Genomic DNA, 22637 nt, shown 5'->3' on the forward strand with positions numbered 1-22637 from the left:
CGACTTTCTTTTGCGTGATTCGCCTCCTCTCTCTTTCGCGGGTGAACAAAGTTCGCAAGCGAAATTTATTTTTTTGCGATTATTCCATCCCTGGCAACCAGTATTTCGATTTGAAAAAAAAAATCAGTATTGATTCAAAAATTCATAACTCGGTCAAAGATTTTTTGCCCATTCTGTAATTTTCTGAAAATTGGCATTTGATGTCCCCTACAACACATCAGAAAAAATCAAGTTTCAGAGACAAAACGTGAAATTAAAAATCACCAAATGTTTTTTACCGTGCATATTTTTTTAGTGTAGTCCTTATCCATACCTACAACTTTGCCGAAGACACCAAATCGATAAAAAAAATCCTTCAAAAGATGCAGCTTTTGATTTTTCATAAATCATTTTGGTATGGACAGCTGCCAAATTTGTATGGCAAATTATATGGAAAAAACTAATGATGAAAAATGGCCTCTTTGGGCATACCACAAGCACCAAAAAAATTTCAGCCGGATTAAAAAATACAAAAAAAATAAATAAAAAAGATCGATTTCGTAGAGAATTGCTCTCGTGTTTTTCAGAAACTCTTAAAAATTAAATTTAAAAATTCTCAAGTTCAAATAAAGAAAAAATAAAATAAAATCTGGATTCATTATAATAAAAAAATAATTTAAACTTATAAAAAGAATAAAAACTAAAAAAAATATTCTCCAATTTTAATTTAAACTACAAAATATAAAAAAGCAGAAATTCAAGAAAACATCGGGTTCTTAAATAAAAAATTATATATTCATACCTTTTTTTGAAATATATATACATTAGAAACCCATAGATTTTTTTGAAAAAGTAATCTAGAATTCAAAATTTTCCAAATTTTGAAACTGAAAAATAAAAAAATTAAACTTTAAATATTAAAAAATCGAAATTTTCAATTTTTAAAGATTAAAAAAAATTAAAAAAATAATCAGCAAAAACAGAAATTAGGAATTCTAAATATTCTTAAAATCCTAAAAATCTAAAATTTCTTTAAAAGCAGATACAGTCCACACTTGATTATCCAAAAACTTCAAAAGATAAGAAAAGCATAAGGAAATAAAAAAATAAATACGAAAGCATTGTTTTGTTCATGACTCGATTATCCGAAGTCCCATACAAACCTTCTGATATTCGAGTCTGGACTGTAATGCAACATTAATAAATTAATAGCAGGTATGTAATCATTCATCAATAAAACAAAATTGGTCAATAAAGAAATTCTTACAAATAGCGCGAGAGTACCCCGCTTAATCGCTCTCCTTTCCTCTCCTATTGGCGGCGACTCCCTCCATCGAGATAGTATACAACAAATCGACACGCGCGCGCAAAACACAGGAGAGGACACAGTCGTTCCGTTGCGCCCTAATCGATCAGAACTAGAAAGTGTGAAACTCTTCCGTTAATCGTGTTTTTATTTAAAATGTTGAACCTGTTGCGTCTTTTTAAGCCACTCGCGGCAACCGGAAATAGAAAGGTGTTCGCGCTCTCAAGAAGTGGCGTTCTGCGTGGGAGGACCTTCAGTAGTAATGCGCGCCCAGCCGAGTTTGAACGCAACGTGGTCGAGTCCCATTACGGCCCGATGGACATCCCGAAAGTGTCCCTTCCGGAGTACATCTTTTCGCCGGATATCGCCCAAGCCGCGGACAAACCGGCACTAGTGAGTTGGCCCAGTTATTGGTGGTAGCACAACTAATCACCAATCTACGCGCGTAGTCTTATCTAGTTTTTAAAAACAGCCGAAAATAAGCCACTTTAGAGGGAACTTTGAATTGCCTGACCATGGTCTAGTAGGCTGGTCAGCAGCAGACCGATTGATAAGGCGCGCTTGTTTTGCCTTTTTGAACCGCTGTAAACATCAATACGGCGACGACGAATGCACTTTGATCGTGACTTTCGAACGGATCGGAAACGAAGATGACGATGCGCCCGGTGACCATTGTTCGGTACCGTCACGCGGTGGGAGATCACCATTTGCATAAGATACTTTTAAGTGGAAATCAATTTGCCAACGTCAACCACGTTCAACGGTTCAGTTTACATTGTACGACCATCTATAGAAACTCGCAGCACAGCTGAGATTGCGATCGATCGAATACCTTGTGTACATCGAAGGCAATGAGCAACTAGCACATAGATTAGGTCCTGAACAAATGGATTTCCAACTGGAATTAGATTCTCGCTTACATTGTATCTTAAAAAAGTGAACTTTGTGACTTTCTTCCCAAAAATTAAAAAGGTGTCAGCCCACAAAAACAGCGAGTGCGAAATGTAATCAAGGTCTGCAGACATGGTTCAGAGACAAGTAGGCGTGATCACGCCAAGAATTACTGTTAAATTTGAGTTCGATGTTTCTGTTTGCTTGACATGCCAAAAGATTGCGCTAGTTGTCAATAAACTTTGTACAATTTTGATGTTTTATCAACTGATTCATGGCTATTTGTCTATTCTCTAACCCTTAGTGATTGCAACAGTATGCTCTGGTCGTTGTGAATTGAAGTCAAATTATTTATATATTCTCACCTGTTTAATCGTGAATTATTCCGAATTTTGAAGCCGCAAAAATACTAGTTTTATTGTGTCACAAAAAAAGGAAAACAGTCCACTTGGTTATCTTAAAGTCTTCAATAAAATTGAGATTATCAAACCATGTAGAAAATAAAGTTTTTTTTTTAATTTTCTTATTTTTAAAATCGTATTTGACTGCAGCGAGCCAAGAATTTCAAGTGTTTTTCATTACGTTTTTGTGGTCATTTTGTTTATTAGAAACGAAGACTTCGGAAAGGGCTCGTACATAAACCACGTCCACGTGGGCTCCAACATAATGTAACGACCAGTTCCCCCATCCGTTTTAAATTTTTATTTTATTTTCGAGAATTTTGTGAAATTTGTCGAATTTCCAGAAGCTTAGACTTTTTATTATATAGTTTTTTAAGATTTTAGAATTTTCAGTAAGTTAATTTTGTTGTATTTTTTTATTTATGAATTTCTCAGATTGGACATAACTTGAAAAAAAATAACAAATGCAGATTTTTTTTATTTTTTATAGTGTTAGGCTTTATGAAGTTGGTTTATTTTTGAAATTCTGAATTTTCCTAAAATTTTTATTTTTCAACAAAAAAAATCATTTTTTAGGCTTTTTTGCATTTTATTTTTTTTAAGATTGTCGAGAATTTGTAGAATTCACACAATTCTTATTTTTTTTATTTCATCTTCTTTTGGATTCAAACATTTTTGTGATTTTTATTTTTTTGTTTTGCAATTTTTATTTTTGTAATTTAAAGTTTGTATTTCAAATATTTTTTTAGATTGTCGAGAATTTGTAGATTTAACAGAATTCTTGATTTTTTCAAAAAATTTCCTTTTTTTATTTTAACATTCTTGTAGTTTTTAATTTTTTGCAATTTTTAATAACGTCATGATTCGAAATCCGGACACTTAGTACCATATTATTTTTGTTATAGCTGGCAAAAAATCATGTAATAAGTTGGAAATGTAGAAATATCATCAGGATATAGTATAAATAGTCAGTTTTAAGGGAATGCATGCAAAATATGTCTTTTCTAACAATTTTTCATCAGAATTTGAAAATTAAAATGACTTGTTGTGCTTCGAATCCCGGACACTGATAAGAGCTGATTCGAAATCCGGACACTTTTGCTTCGAATTCCGGACACTCGATTTTACTTATGAATAGCACAAATTTGGACTGAAATGTTAGTGAATGGCATTCTTTAGGTCTCAAATAAGCTGTTAACATCAAAACAATTGATAGTTTATATAAAAAATGGCTAGAATTTAAAGAAATCAAAACCACTAATTTCTGCTTTGCCTTCCCGGTGCTTCGGACGCCTATGAAATATTTCCGTTGAAATGTTTCGCATTTTTGGTAAACTTATAATTTAATTTTATTTAATTGTTTCGGCATTAACTACAGCGTTCAAACAATCTTTAAATGAAAGTTGATGTTAGAATTCATCAAATAACACAGTTTTGACATTCATAATGCGCACTTATATCCAAATAATTGATAAAGCAAGTTGAAGTGTCCGGGTTTCGAAGCGTCCGGGAATTCGAATCATGACGTTATTTAAAGATTTTTTTTGAATTTTTTGGAATTTTATTATTTTTAGTCTTATTATTCAACATTGAAATATAAAATCATTAGAATTTTTACAAAATATGTTTGCTATCGGGCGGTATGCCTTCAGCTATGAGTCACATGACAAATAAACTTTCGCTAGAAAGGGAAAGCAGATCTGATGCAAACAAACCATCTTCTGTGGCACTCAAAGTTGTGAATGTGTTGGTAAATTTCGGACTAGAAAACTTTAATTTAAGCATTTTTTAAATACATTTTTGGATTCAAAAAAGAATGTTTAGAACTTGAAAAATTTATGATTTATTTTGTTTTTAAAATGTTTAAAATCTATAATTTAAAAAAAAATCAAAATATTCGCTCTACATCATTGCCTTGGCGTTCTCGATTGCGAGATTCCTACTCGATACTAATTGTCCGAAGGCTTGATTGTTGAGGCAATTGCAAACCTCATTTCACACCTTAGCATCCATCCACCCCGGGATTCGTACTGACGACCTTTGGATTATGAGTCCAACTGCCTACCAGTGACTCCATCGAGACAGGACCCATTGAGACGACTCTTACACCTGGACTGAGCTAACGACCTAACCTCTAGGTTAGACTGGGCCAACATTTACTTACCCATTCGACGGAAGGCGTGATCAGACAAATTTCGTCTCGAAACATACCACCGGGACTGTCTGGGATCGAACCCAGGCCGACTGGGTGAGAGGCAACCACGCTTACCCCTACACCACGGGTCCCGGCGATTTTTCTTTAATTTTTTTTATTCTTTAAATTTTTAGAAATAAGGTCCTAGAGCCCTATATAAATTTTAATTTATAACGATAAAAAAACACGACCAAAAACAATTTCTGATCACTTTTTTAAATTTTTTATGCAAAAAAAAAATATTTACAAGACAACATTTTTTCGATGGATTAACTATGGTCCCTTTGGAACGAGCTGTCAAGTAGGACTTTTTCTGTCAAGAAGGGCCGTGATGTTATTTTTTTAAGTTGAACTAAAAATCCATTTTAAATCCTTTGCGGTCGTCCAAAGGGTTATTGTACTCAGAAAAATAAACTTTATCGCTGTGAACAATAATATCTCTAATGTAGGCTTAATTTTAGGACCAAATTAAAGAAATGAAAAAATATGTGAATGTAGAAATTCATAGTTAAAATAAAGATTATTTATATATTGCTTTAGATTTTTTTAAATTGGTTTTAATTTAAATTAATAGATTTTTAAAGATTTTTTTTTAAATTAATAAAAATATATAATTCTATAATATTTTTTTTTTTGCATAAATTTTTTTTAAATTGGTTATAATTTAAATTAATAGATTTTTAAAGATTTTTTTTTAAATTAATAAAAATATATAATTGGGTCCTAAAATGAAGCTTAGATTACTGATATTATCATTTACAGCGATAAAGCTTATTTTTCTGAGTACAATGACCCTTTGTACGACCACAAAAAGTTTAAAATGGATTTTTAAATCAATTTTGAAAAATTAACCTCGCGGTCCTTCTTGACAGAAAAGCTCCTACTTGACAGCTCGTTCCAAGGGGACCATAGTTGATCCATCGAAAAAATGTTGTCTTGTCTAAAAAAAAATTTGCATTAAAATGAAAAAAAAAGTGATCAGAAATGGTTTTTAATCGTGTTTTTTACCGTTGTACATAAAAATTGACATAGGGCTTTAGTACCCAATTCTCCGCTATTCCCCACAAATTTTCTAAAACTTTGAAATAAAAGAAAATATTATGTTTCAGTCCTGTGGTTCCAGCAAACGCAGCTACGCGTTCGGCATGATTCACGAAATGAACCGTCGAATGGCACACGCGCTTCTGTCTCAGAAAGGGTGCGCAATGCAAAAGGGCGAAGTGGTCGGGCTTCTCCTGCCAAACATTCCAGAGTACGTTCCGGCCATTTACGGAAGCCTCATGGCCGGCTTGACGGTGACTTTTGCAAATCCACTCTACACTCCGGGTTGGTATTAATAAAATTGCAAAAAAAAAATAGTTTATTAAATATGTTTTGCACAAATTTTAGAGGAAATTTGTCGTCAGTTTGAAAACGCAGGGGTGCGTTTAGTGATAACATTGCCAGTGTTGCTGCCAGTGGCTCAAATTTACAAAAGTAAAGCTAAGAAATACAGAGGAACCGTAAGCATAGGAGGGCAGCACAACGTGCAAGATAATATTTTCGGCTTTCAACAGCTTTTGATGGAAAACCATGAAAGTGAACTGCCTGTGATTGACCCAGAGGAAACTGCCATCCTGCCGTACTCATCTGGCACCACTGGAATGCCCAAGGGCGTGGAACTTACGCACAACAACTTGGTTGCAAACCTCGTACAAGGTAGGACTGAATTACACTTTTCTGATTATTTTCTCGTCAATCGTAGAAAAACATTAATCATTTTTGCTTATGCTTATTTATTAAATTATTTTATTTTCCTTTACAAGGAACTCACCCGGAATTTGCTAAATACTACAGGCCCGAGTATGGTAAGATATTTCTGCTAGCTCTAAAAAACTGTGTAATTTATTTCTCTTAAATTTAGCTGGTATCACTGAAACAATTCTGACAATTCCACCATTCTTCCACATATACGGATTCAACGCAATCCTCAACATGTGCCTGAAAACGAGAAACCATCTCGTTTCCATCCCAAGGTAAGTGCTTTTTGAAGAGTTATTTATTTCAAAGGAATCAGAGAACAGAATATGCACATGGCGTCACACGTTAACACCTAAACTCCCAAGCAAGCAATGTATCAAAAATTTAAATGGAAATTTTCGACTTTGCTTGACGTAAATATCCATTTTTAAGACCACGTGGTTTATGAACGGTCCTTACAACGGCTTTTTCAAGTTTAAATGGACAGTTATTGTGCCGATGAAGGGAAAAATGTTTCGTAAACAAAAATTTCTTACATATAGATAGCATTCTCTTACTAAAAACTTTGATTACAAATTAAGATATTTAAAAAAAAATGGTTTATGAGTGCACAACATGTTGTCCAATGGTGTTACGAGAAAGGCCAAGAATAATAATGTAAGCATCAAGTTGCAAAAAAGTTTTTTTTTCCAGCACGAACCGTACTTTTATCCAACGAAACTACAACGAGAATTCCGAAAAATACTTTTGAATACAACCATAAAGTAAAACGTTTGAGAGATTGTCCAAACCAGTTTTGTTTTTGTTGGAGAAAAAGAAAACAAAAATATTTTTACAGATAAATTTCTGTAAGTTTTCCATTGACCAAAATGACCAAAATTATCAAAATTACCAAAATGACCGAAATGGCCGTAATGACCAAAATGACCGAAATGACCAAAATGACCAAAATGACCGAAATGACCAAAATGATCAAAATGACCGAAATGATCAAAATGACCAAAATTACCGAAATTACCAAAATTACCGAAATGGCCGAATGACCAAAATTACTTGAATTACCAAAATTACCGAAATGACCAAGATTATCAAAATTACTGAAAAGGCTGAAATGACCAAAATTACCGAAATGGCCGAAATGACCAAAATGACCGAAATGACCAAAATGACCGAAATGACCAAAATGACTTAAATGACCGAAATGACCAAAATGACCAAAATGACCAAAATGACCAAAATTACCGAAATTACCGAAATGACCAAAATGACCAAAATTACCGAAATGACCAAAATGACTTAAATGACCAAAATTACCAAAATGACAAAAAAGACCGAAATGACCGAAATGACCAAAATTACCAAAATTACCAAAATGGCCGAAATGACCGAAATAACCAAAATGACCAAAATGAACGAAATTACCGAAATGACCAAAATTACCAAAATGACTTAAATGACCAAAATTACCGAAATGACCAAAACTACTTAAATGACCAAAATGACAAAAAAGACCGAAATGACCGAAATGACCAAAATGACCAAAATGAACGAAATTACCGAAATGACCAAAATGACCGAAATGACCAAAATTACCGAAATGGCCGAAATTACCAAAATGACCAAAATTACCGAAATGACCAAAATGACCAAAATGACAAAAAAGACCGAAATGACCGAAATGACCAAAATTACCAAAATTACCAAAATGGACGAAATGACCGAAATAACCAAAATGACCAAAATGAACGAAATTACCGAAATTACCAAAATTACCAAAATGACTTAAATGACAAAAAAGACCGAAATGACCGAAATGACCAAAATTACCAAAATTACCAAAATGGCCGAAATGACCGAAATAACCAAAATGACCAAAATGAACGAAATTACCGAAATGACCAAAATTACCAAAATGACTTAAATGACCAAAATTACCGAAATGGCCGAAATGACCAAAATTACCGAAATGGCCGAATGACCAAAATGACTTAAATTACCAAAATTACCGAAAGGACCAAAATTATCAAAATTACTGGAAAGGTTGAAATGACCAAAATGACCGAAATTACCGAAATGACCAAAATTACCGAAATGGCCGAAATTACCAAAATGACAAAAAAGACCGAAATGACCGAAATAACCAAAATTACCAAAATGAACAAAATTACCGAAATGACCAAAATGACCAAAATTACCGAAATGACCAAAATGACCGAAATGACCGAAATGACCGAAATGACCAAAATGACTAAAATGACCAAAATAACTAAAATTACCGAAATTATCAAAATAACCATAATGACCGAAATGACCGAAATGATCAAAATGACCAAAATTACCGAAATTACCTAAATTACCGAAATGGCCGAATGACCAAAATTACTTGAATTATCAAAATTACCGAAATGACCAAAATTATCAAAATTACTGAAAAGGCTGAAATGACCAAAATTACCGAATTGGCCGAAATGGCCAAAATGACTTAAATGACCGAAATGACCGAAATGACCGAAATGACCAAAATGACCAAAATGACCAAAATTACCGAAATGGCCGAAATGACCAAAATTACCAAAATTACCAAAATTACCAAAATGATCGAAATGGCCGAAATGACCGAAATGACCGAAATGACCGATATAACCGAAATGACCAGAATGACTGAAATGACCACAATGACCGAAATGATCAAAATGACCAAAATTACCGAAATTACCAAAATGACCAAAATGACCAAAATTACCGAAATGACCAAAATGACTTAAATGACCAAAATTACCATAATGACCAAAACTACTTAAATGACCAAAATGACCAAAATGACAAAAAAAGACCGAAATGACCGAAATGACCAAAATTACCAAAATTACCAAAATGGCCGAAATAACCAAAATGACCAAAATGAACGAAATTACCGAAATGACCAAAATAACCAAAATGACTTAAATGACCAAAATTATCGAAATGGCCGAAATGACCAAAATTACCGAAATGGCCGAATGACCAAAATGACTTAAATTACCGAAATGACCAGAATGACTGAAATGACCACAATGACCGAAATGATCAAAATGACCAAAATTACCAAAATGACCAAAATGACCGAAATGACCGAAATGACCGAAATGACCGAAATGACCGAAATGACCAAAATGACCAAAATGACAAAAAAGACCGAAAAGATCAAAATTACCAAAATGGCCGAAATGACCGAAATAACCAAAATGACCAAAATGACCAAAATTACCGAAATGACCAAAATGACCAAAATGACCAAAATGACCAAAATGACCGAAATGACCAAAATGACTAAAATGACCAAAATAACTAAAATTACCGAAATTATCAAAATAACCATAATGACCGAAATGACCATAATGACCGAAATGACCAAAATGACCGAAATGACCAAAATGACCAAAATTAAAGAAAATAACAAAATTACCGAAATGGTCGAAATGACCAAAATTACCGAAATGGCCGAATGACCAAAATGACTTAAATTACCAAAATTACCGAAATGACCAAAATTATCAAAATTACTAAAAAGGTTGAAATGACAAAAAATACCAAAATGGCCAAAATGACCGAAATAACCAAAATGACCAAAATGACCAAAATTACCGAAATGACCAAAATGACTCAAATGACCAAAATTACCGAAATGACCAAAATGACCAAAATGACCGAAATGACCAAAATGACTAAAATGACCAAAATAACTAAAATTACCGAAATTATCAAAATAACCATAATGACCGAAATGACCATAATGACCAAAATGACCGAAATGATCAAAATGACCAAAATTACCGAAATTACCAAAATTACCGAAATGGCCGAATGACCAAAATTACTTGAATTACCAAAATTACCGAAATGGCCGAAATGACCAAAATGACCGAAATGACCAAAATGACCGAAATGACCGAAATGACCAAAACTACTTAAATGACCAAAATGACAAAAAAAGACCGAAATTACCGAAATGACCAAAATTACCAAAATTACCAAAATTACCAAAATTACCAAAATGGCCGAAATGACCGAAATAACCAAAATGAACGAAATTACCGAAATGAACGAAATTACCGAAATGACCACAATAACCAAAATGACTTAAATGACCAAAATTATCGAAATGGCCGAAATGACCAAAATTACCGAAATGGCCGAATGACCAAAATGACTTAAATTACCAAATTTACCGAAATGACCAAAATTATCAAAATTACCGAAATGGCCGAAATGATCAAAATGACCAAAATGACCGAAATGGCCAAAATGACCGAAATTACCGAAATGACCAGAATGACTGAAATGACCACAATGACCGAAATGATCAAAATGACCAAAATTACCGAAATGACCGAAATGACCGAAATGACCAAAATGACTTAAATGACCGAAATGACCAAAATGACCGAAATGACCAAAATGACTTAAATGACCGAAATGACTTAAATGACCGAAATGACCGAAATGGCCGAAATTACCAAAATTACCAAAATTACCGAAATGACCAAAATGACTAAAATGACCAAAATAACTAAAATTACCGAAATGATCAAAATAACCATAATGACCGAAATGGCCATAATGACCGAAATCACCAAAATTACCGAAATGACCAAAATTACCGAAATTACCAAAATTACCGAAATGGTCGAAATGACCAAAATTACCGAAATGGCCGAATGACCAAAATGACTTAAATTACCAAAATTACCCAAATGACCAAAATTATCAAAATTACTGAAAAGGTTGAAATGACCAAAATTACCAAAATGGCCGAAATGACCGAAATAACCAAAATGACCAAAATGACCAAAATTACCGAAATGACCAAAATGACCAAAATGACCGAAATGACCAAAATAACTAAAATGACCAAAATAACTAAAATTACCGAAATGATCAAAATAACCATAATGACCGAAATGACCAAAATGGCCGAAGTGACCAAAATGACCAAAATGACCGAAATTACAGAAATGACCAAAAATAAATAGCTCTTTGCTATATAGAATGTTTTTTGTTTTAAATTAGTTTAGCATTATTTTGGAAAAAGATAGTATTTTAAAAAACATGACTAATTCTTTAAAACTTAAAGAAATCTGGAGTTTTTTATTTTAAAGTTCCAATATACCAAATTTCCAGTTTTTGCTTTTTGGGTGTTTTTGAAACCGCCTTGAGTCAGGGGTATTAAAAAACACCCAAAAAGCAAAAACTGAAAATTTGGTCAATTGGACTTTAAAAAAACTCTAGAAATTTTCAAATCAATCTTTGTGTTTCTTTTCGCGCTTTTGTTAAAAAAAGCAGTTCGTTAGACTCGTTTATTTGAGCAAAAAGATATTCGAAATTGGCAGAAAATGTAAAATCTGTTGAAATCGGTAAAAATCTTTCTCAGATAATAGTCTGGAAATCTGGCAACCCTGTAATCCCAACACTGAATGTTCGAAATTTTCGGAAAAAATGTTGCAAATCAACTGTTGACACATTTTAAAAATCATGGATTTAAATTATTACGTTTTTTCTGTTCTATTTTCTTACATCATCTTTTAACCAGCTTAAAAAATATTATTTAATTGTTAAGATTTTATTTAAATACTATCAAAAATGTTTATTTTCAAGCTAGCATTGGATAAACTGGCCATAACATAAATGTGGCACCTATTCCGGGCAGCATAACTACCAGAGCGCTTACAATTCCATCTACCTATGACTGTCACGTTGGTAGAGGTTTTTTGACGTTACCCAAAAACTTGCCCGAAAACCGATGTTTATGTTCAGTATGCTTTCCGTACCGTTCAACATCAACTCTCATCACCAAACCCACTGTGATATAGCTTTAGCTTTACTAGTTTTTACTCGGGTCGTCATCGACAATCACCCGCCCAAAGTGCAGTACTAGATTCGGTGTCGGTGGTTCACGTGTTTTCAAGTTGATTGGCAAAATTTTATGTTTTCAACCTCCCCATCGCTTGATTTTTCGCTCCGTGCGACCGCACGGTTACCAAAATCTGCAAGAAACGCTGCGTGGGCTCGCAATTTTCCCTGCCCGGGGGATCGACAGCACGCGCCGAAGGTCGGCCAGCGGTCACACGAGCTGTCAGTGGCGGCGCGAGTTCCAAGTCAGCAAAAGGGCGTATCGCCGCGTTAACGAATACACAACTTTTAAAGCGATTTTTTGGTGCGCTAGCGGGAATCGGTGTGAATTGTAGATTGTGGTTCCGTGGTGCACGCGCGGTCATGGTGCCCCGGCGGACGCGGGACGCGTTCCGGAGTTGAACACTTGTTGGGTTGTCGCGTATACGCTTTGGGCGTGTGTTTTTGAATTTCTTTGACAGTTGACAGTTGGGGCAGTGGTTTGGCCCCTTTGCAAAAGTGTGGCAGTTATTTTACGTAACCAAATCGATAGATGAGTGACGTCACAAGCTGTCAAAGGCTCTCTCGGGTTCCACGGCCTAATTTTTTCCTTTATTCCGCGATGAGTTTGTCGCAAAATTGAACTTTCGGGACGAAATATTGAGGAAAACGCCGCTAGCGTGCGGTGAAAGTGTGCGGAACCTGCTAGGGAAGACTGGAAGCGCGTCGGTGCGCCGGAAAGTGCGGCGAAAGTTTTGCTGGAAGCCACGTCTGGCCATTTCTGACGTTTAGATAACCTATATTTTGTGTGGCGAGACTTTTTTTTTTATTTTCCCGTCGACTCGTCCAAGAAGGCACTGCTTTCTTGCTCTTGTGTGGTGCGTGGCCGAAAAATTCGTGCCGGAGGAACACGGTTAATTACGGTTTGCGGACCAATGCAATGCGGACAGTTCCGGTAGACATGGTGAGTATGGTGGTCGTGGAGTGGAGTGGCACTCCCGTGTGAGGACGGCGGCGACGGCGGCTTCTTCCGAACGAGAACGAGGAACTTATCTTTTTATTGTTTTTCTTCTTTTTTTTTCTCCGTGCGGCGGCGATTTCTGTGTGCGTGTGCGGAATTTTACCTGGTTCCGCGGGGATTGAATCTGGATGGCAACAACGAAAACGAAAAAATAAAACAACATTAGCAGCAGCAGCAGCATTGCTCGAGCACGGAATATTAAGCAAGCGGACCGCGCGGCCAATTATGCTTGAGCAGCAGCTGGTGTGACGTGACGTCGACCGCGAGTTTGCCCCGGAACTGAGGGAAAATTTGTCCGGCCGCCCCACCGGCAGGAAGATGCAGAGTGGAGGAGGACCGCTGCAACCGGGACCGCCCGTGATGCGTGGGCTCGGGTCGGGAACACCGACGGCGTCCCAGCAACAGCAGCAGCAGGTCGAGATGCAAAAGATGCAGGGCCAGCAACCTCCGTTGATGAACCAGCAACAGCAGTATCAACAGCAGCAACCAAACCTGTACCGGAATCCTGGTGCGAACCAATCGACACGCCCGACGCGTCCGATTATGACGCCGTACGGCCATACGGCGGCACCGTTCTTTGCCCCGTTTATCCAGATGCCGTACAGCCGGATACCGGGCCATCAGTGGAACTATGGTTCGATGCCGGGAATGGCATCGGCCTACCCGCCGCAGTACTACATACAGTCGGCACCGATTCTGGCCCAAGGCCAACACCAACAGACACGACGCAATCCGGCTGGGGACAACAGCGGTCTCGTCAATGTAAATACCACCAACCACTTTCATCATCCGGTTGCCCCTCCTACGAACGGTGCCACTAATCCACTTAATCCGATTCCGCAGATGCAGCAGGTTCCGTTGCCTCAGCCGCAGCCCCCGAACCAGCAATCGTCGCCGATGACCGTGTCGCACGATTTGCTCGTAATGCAACAGTTGCAGCATCCCCAGCAGCAACAACCGCCCCAACAAACACCGCAACAGGTGACGGGCGGTGGCCAAGCGCCCATGGATCAACACCAGCCAAATCCTGCTCAAGTCAGCGTCGGTGGCCCCCAACCGCCACCAAACGCACTAATGTCTCAAATTCAGCTCGCTTCACATCTGGCCGCAACCGGAGCCGCTCCGGTGCCGCCCAAAGTTAACAAAAAGAAACAGCGCGGCTCACATGCCATCCCGATCATCAATCCGGACACACAGGAGGACGTACTGGACAAGATTTTCAACGATTCGGCCCCTCCAAGCTCCTCGTCAACGATCGCAGCTTCTACACCGGGAACCGGAGCTCCCCAACAGCAACAGCAGCAGCCTCCCCCACAACAGCAGCAGCCTCAACCTCCGCAAGCAGCTGCAACTCCGACCTACAACACTATTCCTCCCAATGTAACCCAAGTTCCACTAAACCCAGCCGTTGAACAAGCAGACTATGATAATTACACCTCACATCATCCTCACCAGGCAACTCCGGAACTGAGCGGACCCCCGGCCGGCATGGGACCGATGCATCATCAACCGCCGCCACATCTTCACCATCCGCCTCCCCTGAATCATCCGCCGCCACACGTTCACCAACACGGACCGCCGCAGATGCAGCAGATGCAGATGCCCCCACACGATCACCGCGGAGGACCCCCGCAGGTCAACACCCAGCAGCAGCCACCTCCGCCGCACGAAATCTCCTACCACGGAACGCTAAAGTACGTCACGCCGCCACCGCATCTTCCGCACCATCCAACACCCGCGGAAATGACCGTCGGCGGAACGCCGGTCGTGTCCGCCATCGCCGACGGACCCTCCGTCGAGATCAAACCCTACCAGAACAAGAAGAAGAAGCCAACGAACGAGCACACTGACCAGCATCAGCAGCAGCAGATTAAATCTCTTCCAGCGTCCAGCATGCACCACCAACAACAACAACACCATCATCCGCAGCAGCAGCATCATCACCACATGCAGCAGCACAATCCTCCCCCGCCCCAGCAACAGCAACAGCAGCAACTTCCCCCCGCGATCCTAAACGAATCGGTGCCACCGCCCTCGCTAGTTTACAGCGCTGAGCGATACCGCACCGTGTCGGAGAAATCGATCGCCGAGTCGACGCTCTCGACGGACGCGGAACCGTTCGTGTACACCGGCCCGAGCAGTGTCGTCGTCGCCGCGACCACCCCCACAATCAGCAACCCGTTGCCGCCGCCCCAAGCGGCCCTCCCGGTGCGCATCGAACCCGAGGTAGTGCCGGAAGTTGTTGCGGCAACGCCGCAGCAAGAACTCGTTGTGGAGGAACCCAAAGTGACGCCCCAAAAGCAGCTGGACGCGCTGGTGGCCGGAGTGGAGAAACTGAGCGTGGAAGAGAACAATAGCAGCAGCAGCATCGGTGCCGGAGCGAATCAAGCCGGCGTCGGAGGTCACAACAGTGGCAACAAGAAGCAAAAGCAACACAAGAAGCGTGCTGACGAAGCGGCGGCGGCTGCGGCAGCAGCAGTTGCTAGTGAGACTAGCAAAGCTCCTCCTCCCCCCGCTGCGAACGTAGTAATAGAGCCGACCGTGGCCGCCGCGGCCATCGATGAAACGGACCGATCCGCGCCTGTCGAGGTCGTCGTCCCTCAGGGTTTGCAGTCGTCAGCGTCGTCGTCGTCGTTAATTAGTAATTTAGTGGAACATAATAATAGTAAGTTAGATAATGATAACATAATTAATAATAATAATGTGGATTGCACCAGTACTATGATAACAACAACAACTACCGATAATACGACAGATAACAACAACGCCGCCGTCGCAGCGATGGAGAAGCAGACTGCCGTCGCGGCGCCCGTCAAGCAGGAACAGCCGGCCGTGCCCGAGCCCGCGTCCGAGTTTGACGACAACAAGAACGTGGTAGTGGCAGCGACAACGACGGAATCGACGCCACCCCCAACCGCGGAGATTGCCGCCCCAGCAAAGGACACGACGGAGATGGCACCACCGCCAAGCACCAAGCCGGCGGCCGCCGCAATGATCCCTGCCAAAAAGTCGCGCTCGCTCACCCTCATCGAGTACGACGCGGACCAGTGGAGCCCGGACAATCCGTCCGGCAAGCGCAAGTACTCGCGCGATCAGCTGATGCAGCTGAAGAATGCGGCGCCGGCCCGCGAGAAGCCCGCGAATCTGCCCAACAGCTTGGAGAACGTGCTGGTGCGTGGTCCGGGGGGCCACGGAGGTGGTGGTGGCGGAGGTGGCCACGGAATGGGCATGGGCGGCGGAGGAGGTCAGTACGGAAAGAGCAACTTCTCCGAGATGTTGATGCCGGCGTTCATCAAGGATCGCATGGGAGGCGGCGGTGGAGGTGGTGGAGGAGGAGGTGGCGGTGGCAACATGGGTCAAATGAGACAACAGTACATGCCGAAGCGACCGTCCCAGCAGGGCAACAGCGGCCAGTCCGGCTCGCAGTCCAACAAACAGTCCCAGCAGGGCATGAACAAAACCGGCTCGAAGATCATCCGACTCCAGCTGGACGAGGAGGTCAAGCTGAACGTGTGCGACAACGCGTGGCGTCCGAGGCACCTGCAGACGACCGTTCCCGAGGTGGATCCGGACTCGGGCGTCGATCGAACCACCCAAGAACTGTTCAAAAAGTTCCGTTCCGTGCTGAACAAGCTGACGCCGGATAACTTTGACAAGCTGGTGCAGCAGGTCAAGAACTTTGTCATCGACACCGACGAGCGGCTGGACGGATGCATCAAGCTCGTCTTCGAAAAGGCCATCTCGGAGCCAAACTTTTCCGAGGCCTATGCCAAAATGTGCAAGGAAATAGGCAACATTGCAATCCTGGTGAGCAACGAGAAGCGGACCAGTTTCAAGGGTCGTCTGCTGGCCCAGTGTCAGTGTGAGTTTGAGCGACGCCGGAACGATCAGACCAGTGCCATCCGTGACAATCGGACCAAGCTGGAAGCGAGCAAGGGCATGGCCAAGGAACAGTTCGAAGAGCTGAAGGCCCAACTGGAAGAGGACGAGCTGCGAGTCCGGAGGAGAGCCGTCGGTACGGTTCGATTCATCGGAGAGCTGTTCAAGCACGGCCAACTCACGGCCAACATTATGCACAGCTGCATTACGCTGCTGATCGAGAAGGAAGTCAAAGACTACGACGAGGAAACGCTCGAGTGCCTCTGCAAACTGCTGACCACCATCGGTTCCAAGATGGAGAAGGAAAACAATCACGACTTGGGCGGCTATTTCGACAAGATGGGTGACATTGTCAAGCACAGGGATCAGTACAAGATTAGCAGTCGGATCCGGTTCATGATCCAGGACGTTATCGATCTGCGCCGAAACGGGTGGCAGCCACGACGTCAAGATCTGAACCCGAAAACGATGACCCAAATCCAGAAGGAGGCGGAAACCGAACAGCTTCAGATCAACATGAACTACATGAGCGGCGGCGGCAGAGATCGTGGAGGTGGTGGCCGCGACGGAGACATGGGCCGTGGTAATCGCGGTGGCAGCATGCAAGGCAACAAAATGTCCGGCTCGATGGGATCCGGCTACAACCAAGGCTCGCTGGGCCGAGGCGGAAACCAAGGCTCGATGAAGGGAGGTCGACCGCAGCAGGACGACGACGGATTCCAGCACGTTGTGTCAAACAGTCGCAACAACCGGTCGACGCCGATTGACCTGAAGAAGATCAACATCCCCGGAAGTGTCGACACGACCCGGCTGGGTGCGGCATCCGCATACCAGGGCTGGAAGAACAACAGCAACATTTTCGCAGCGCTGAACAACGAAGAGTCGAGCCAAGGTGGCGGCGGCGGCGGTGGCCAGGGCAACATGATGGATCGTGACGGAGGTGACCGAGATCGACGAAGTGACCGAGGGAACCAAAGGGACCGCGACCGAAGCGGAAGTCACAACAAAAACTCCGGCGGCAAAGACTCGTACCATCACCACAACAAGGGCTCGATGGAACGGGACCGGTACAACCGGTACGGAAGCAGTAGCAGCCAGAACGATGATCGCATGGCCAGCCGATCGTCGCGGGAACCGTCGTCGGGCAGCATGAGACCGATGAGTGGTCAGCACAGCAGCAATAGCCAAATGCATGAACGAGACCGAGACCGAAATATGGGACCGAAGATGTCGTCCTCGTCCCAGCAGCAGCAGCAGCCGCTCCCAGGCCGGTCATCCCAGCAGCGACATATTCCACAATCAGCACCGGCGCCACGAGGCGGACCATCCGGAAGCACGACAATGTCCAAGTCCGGCTCGGGCCAGCTGTACCAGCAGCAGCAACTGCCACAGTTTGCTATACCAAAGGATGCGGTGCGAAGAAACTTCCCCCATCCGGACGCCAGCACCGACGAAAAGTTGAAAAAGTTCTCCAAGACGGTTCACCTGGAGATGGACGCGACCGACATTGTCGAGAGCGTCAAGATGCTGGAGGAGATCAATCCGGACTATTACCATGCGGCCATCACCGAGCTGTTCATGGACAACATCGAGCGTGACGCGAAATCGCGCGAGGCGGTCGTGAAGGTGATTGCGCAGATGTTTGAGCAGAAGATCGTCGGCAAGGCCGATTATCTGCATGCCCTCGAAGAGGTGTTCAAGCTAGCGGACGACCTGATCATCGATCTACCTCAGCTGTACAAGTGCATTGCCACGTTCTACGTCAAGTTTCTGCACGGCCGGCAAATCGACCTGGCCGACCTCCAGAACGTGGCCCAGCCCATCCTGGCCAGCTACGGCGGCGTCATGCTGCGGGAAGTGCTGCACCAGTACGAGGGCACGTACGGTCAAAGTGCCACCGTCATGCTGTGGCTCAGCTCCTCGCTGAACTTTGCCGACTTTATTCAGCTCGGCAGTGCCGACAAGGTCGAACAATACCTGCGGGACAACAAGCTGGACTATCTGCTAAACTCGGGCAGCAACGCCCTCGACATGCAGACCGTCGGAACACAAATCAAACAATTCCTGAAGAGTGGCGCCAAGTTTGTCGAAATCTTCGGCTGGGTCGCCGAATACGTCGGACCGGAGCGGGTCACCTCCGACGAGTTCATCCGGACTCTCACCAAAGCCGTGATAGAGCACTGTATAGACAACAAAACGAAGCTGAACGTGCAGGAAATCACCAAGTGGCACCAAATCCTTCAAAAGTATATCGACAGCAAGCCGGAACGGGAACTGCAGGCGATGTACGCGATCCAGCGGTTGGTGGTGGAGCTGGAACATCCGCAGAACCTGCTGCACACCATCCTCGAGCAGCTGTACGACAATGATGTGATAATGGAAGGGTTCAGCCTCTGGAAGGACTCGCAGGATCCGCTTGAAGCGGCCGGCAAGGGTGTGTGTCTCAAAGGAATTACGCAGTTCATGACCATGTTCATGGAGAACTCGAGCGATGAGGATAATTAGCAGCGCTAAAAGTGTTTTCTTTTTTTTTAAACAGAAAAAAAATAATCGCGTACATATTTGACTACACTGAAGAAAGAAAAAGAGAAAAAAAGCGAAGCAACAAGAAGTGGAAGAAGAACATTATTATAATGATCATACTACTAATAAATAATTGATAAAATATAATGAATAAAACTAACGTTAAGATCAACATTTATTTACATACATATATATTTATAAACTATCAAATAAAGTATCTGGTGAACCACACACCACGCGCGTCCTTTTTCACTTTCAGAGTTGAGATGGCACTAAAAGCGAGTTGCGAGGTAAGCAAGAGAAAGAAGCAAGCAGGTTCTGAGAAAGAAAGAATGTCCACAAAATATCTGTTATTGTTTCTACTGATAAAACGCACGCGGGTGAAGTTTACTCGTGAATTTAGCCTAGTAGTCCCACCTTCACGTATAGCAATCGACTCGGAGGATGGAAAATTGAGCAAATTTGTTTAAATCGCAACCCTGTTCATATGCAAAAAAACGGCAAGCTGAGAAGTAAGCAAATCAATATGTTTAAGGACGTATTAGACTACGATAAACAAACAAATAACATTTTTTTGTCATTTTGGCAGTTTGCAGAAACGTCAGTCAGCATACATATGGCTTTGTTTGCGAGTTTGGCAAACTGTCAAACACAAAAAGTGCGAGTTTGTTTATTTGGCATAGTCTAACAACTCCTTTACAGTGAGATTGAGCAAGAAATGAAGCGTTTTTTTTATTACGTAACGCAAAATTTTGATTTTTTTACTCCTTCGTAACAAATTGTAACAGATGAGCTATCCGCATTGTAACGCGTAACGCAAGGCCTTTTTGAAAAATTGTATGAGCGCTTATATGATTTTGTTTTGCGTTTCGTAGCAGAACCAGCCCTCCTAGAAATATTAGGGTCATATTTCGTGGATGATAAGTCGTATCTTGTGGATAGCAGATTGAGACCATTCGATCGTAATTTCTTGGTCTGCAAATTACGACTGACGCTCGAGAAAATCTCAATATCTCGACTCTTTTATCCGTTGTTTTTTTTTTTTTTTTTTTTTTGAAATTAAATATGTCTTTATTGAACTTTCTTATAATAATTACATTTCATTTACATTCTAAGTGGTATGGCTAAATGCTCTTCATCTTTGTTGTATTTTTCGTTTTATTATTACTGTTCACATTCATTCATTTATTTCAAATTGTTTTACATTTTTGCATTTAATCGAATACATTTGGGTAAAAAAAAGAAAAAATCACTTTAACAACTAATCCTAACTTAAAACTAAAATAAAAATTCTTTGAATTATTCAAAATCATTAGAACGAGTAAACTACGAACTGTATTTTAAGATAAATCCTCCAAGCGTTCTTACTTGTTCCGCACGAGTTTTGCAACCACGCAGTGTTGTTGTCATCTCGATGAAAATGTTCAGAAGTTCTTGTGGTGAAAACAGGTCACTGCTGCCTTCATCCGTTGATGCTGGTTGGTTTTCCCTCGGTTGCTGACTGAAGCCTGGAGGTGTTGTATTCTCTGCAACTTTTTGCCGCTGATTCAACGGCAATGGCTGCAGATTTGGAACCACTCGAACAGATCCCGCTCCAGGTGACGCCAAAGCAGGAAAATCCACGTCCGTGAAAGTTGGTGGTGTTTTGCGACGATTTGGTTGGTGCCTCGTCGTCGCTTGCTGCCGAATTTTTACAAACTCAGCTCGTTTTGGGCAGCTTCGATTCTTGGTCGAATGGTCGCCGCCGCAATTGAAGCATTTCGCTTCGATGTTCTCGTTGATTGTGTTGCAAGCTTGAGTTTTGTGCTCACCTCCGCAGGTTGCACAACGACTCTTGATGAAACAGTTCCTTCCACCATGCCCAAACTGCAAACAGTTCGAACACTGTGTCACGTCACGGTGCACTGGACGATAACGTTCCCAAGACACGATGATGTTGAAAATTGCCCGAACTGCTTTCAGCTCAGACGGCGTTGTCGATCCTTTCTCGAGATGAACCAGGTACAGTTGATCACGATACTTGATGTCCTTGTTGTGTCTCGTCATCTTGAAGACTTCGATCACGTTCAACTTAAGAGTTTTGAGCTCTTCTTTCAGCACACTCACATCCATGTCGTACAGGCCTCGGAGGACCTGTTTCATGGGGCGTTTACCTGGATCGTCATGGCTGTAGTATTCAATCTTTGTGTTGTTCAAGAAATCCCGAACGTAGTTGTAATCCTTTCTGGTAGGTAGCAGAATTTTGAGTCCATCAGCACACAAGCGAATGGAAGCTCGTAAAGCACCAGATTTGATAAATCCGGTCAGCCACTTTCGCACCGAGTCCGATGACGATGTTTTCACAAAAATGGGTGGCAACTTTTCCCGTCGTTCAAATTCTTCCTTCTCGCTCACGTCCACAGGGAGGGTAGCAAACTGGTTTCCAGACGAATTTTGAGCGTCCTTGCTCAAACTGCCTGGCTTTGCAGGTAGCGCTTCGGCATTCTTTAGCTTCTTCAAATCTGCCGATCCTGCTGGTGAGGACCGCCTCTTTTTCTTGCCCTGAGGCATTTTTGCACTTTTTAGCACTTTTTTTGGTGTGTGAGGGACGCACGTCTGACTCGCTGCTCTGTCAACCACAGACTGACTCTTTTATCCGAAGTTTCGATTATCCTAAGGTTTGTAGGGGACTTCGGTTTAAAAAAATAATTCGTGTGTCTTCATTTTCTTATTTTCAATATAAAATTCGAGTTCTGCAACCTAATTTAAATCAAATTTAAATGATTGATTGCCAATTTAATTACCAAAAGCATTTTCTGGCCACCATTTTGCATTGAAAAAATTAAATCACCTTAG

General features: G+C 41.7%; 2 protein-coding genes across 6 annotated transcripts in view; both read left to right on the forward strand.

Moving 5' to 3' along the window:
- The first annotated feature begins 1357 nt into the window (after nucleotides 1–1357).
- The window catches only part of LOC120426568 (probable 4-coumarate--CoA ligase 1), a 33186-nt gene continuing 11906 nt past the window's right edge, over nucleotides 1358–22637 (forward strand). Inside the window, exons 1-5 of the mRNA XM_039591349.2 lie at nucleotides 1358–1678; nucleotides 5881–6097; nucleotides 6161–6469; nucleotides 6577–6618; nucleotides 6675–6786. Coding sequence (XP_039447283.1) covers nucleotides 1442–1678; nucleotides 5881–6097; nucleotides 6161–6469; nucleotides 6577–6618; nucleotides 6675–6786 — 917 coding nt within the window. The 5' untranslated portion in view covers nucleotides 1358–1441. The remainder of the gene's footprint in view (nucleotides 1679–5880; nucleotides 6098–6160; nucleotides 6470–6576; nucleotides 6619–6674; nucleotides 6787–22637) is intronic.
- Nucleotides 12389–20033, forward strand: LOC120426567 (eukaryotic translation initiation factor 4 gamma 3-like). 5 transcript variants are annotated; one of them, XM_039591348.2, is made up of 3 exons: nucleotides 12389–13343; nucleotides 13567–16065; nucleotides 16156–20033. In XM_039591348.2, the coding sequence occupies exons 2-3, from the start codon at nucleotides 13719–13721 to the stop codon at nucleotides 19782–19784; spliced, it is 5976 nt and encodes a 1991-aa protein (XP_039447282.1). In that variant the 5' UTR covers nucleotides 12389–13343; nucleotides 13567–13718; the 3' UTR covers nucleotides 19785–20033. The 5 variants fall into 5 exon arrangements, with proteins under 5 accessions (XP_039447282.1, XP_039447278.1, XP_039447279.1 ...); XM_039591347.2 differs by having other exon boundaries at nucleotides 12391–13343; nucleotides 13567–14162; nucleotides 14244–20033; XM_039591346.2 differs by having other exon boundaries at nucleotides 12392–13343; nucleotides 13567–14780; nucleotides 14856–20033.

This window comes from Culex pipiens, chromosome 3 (genome assembly GCF_016801865.2).
Source record: "Culex pipiens pallens isolate TS chromosome 3, TS_CPP_V2, whole genome shotgun sequence".
NCBI classification, from domain to species: domain Eukaryota; kingdom Metazoa; phylum Arthropoda; class Insecta; order Diptera; family Culicidae; genus Culex; species Culex pipiens.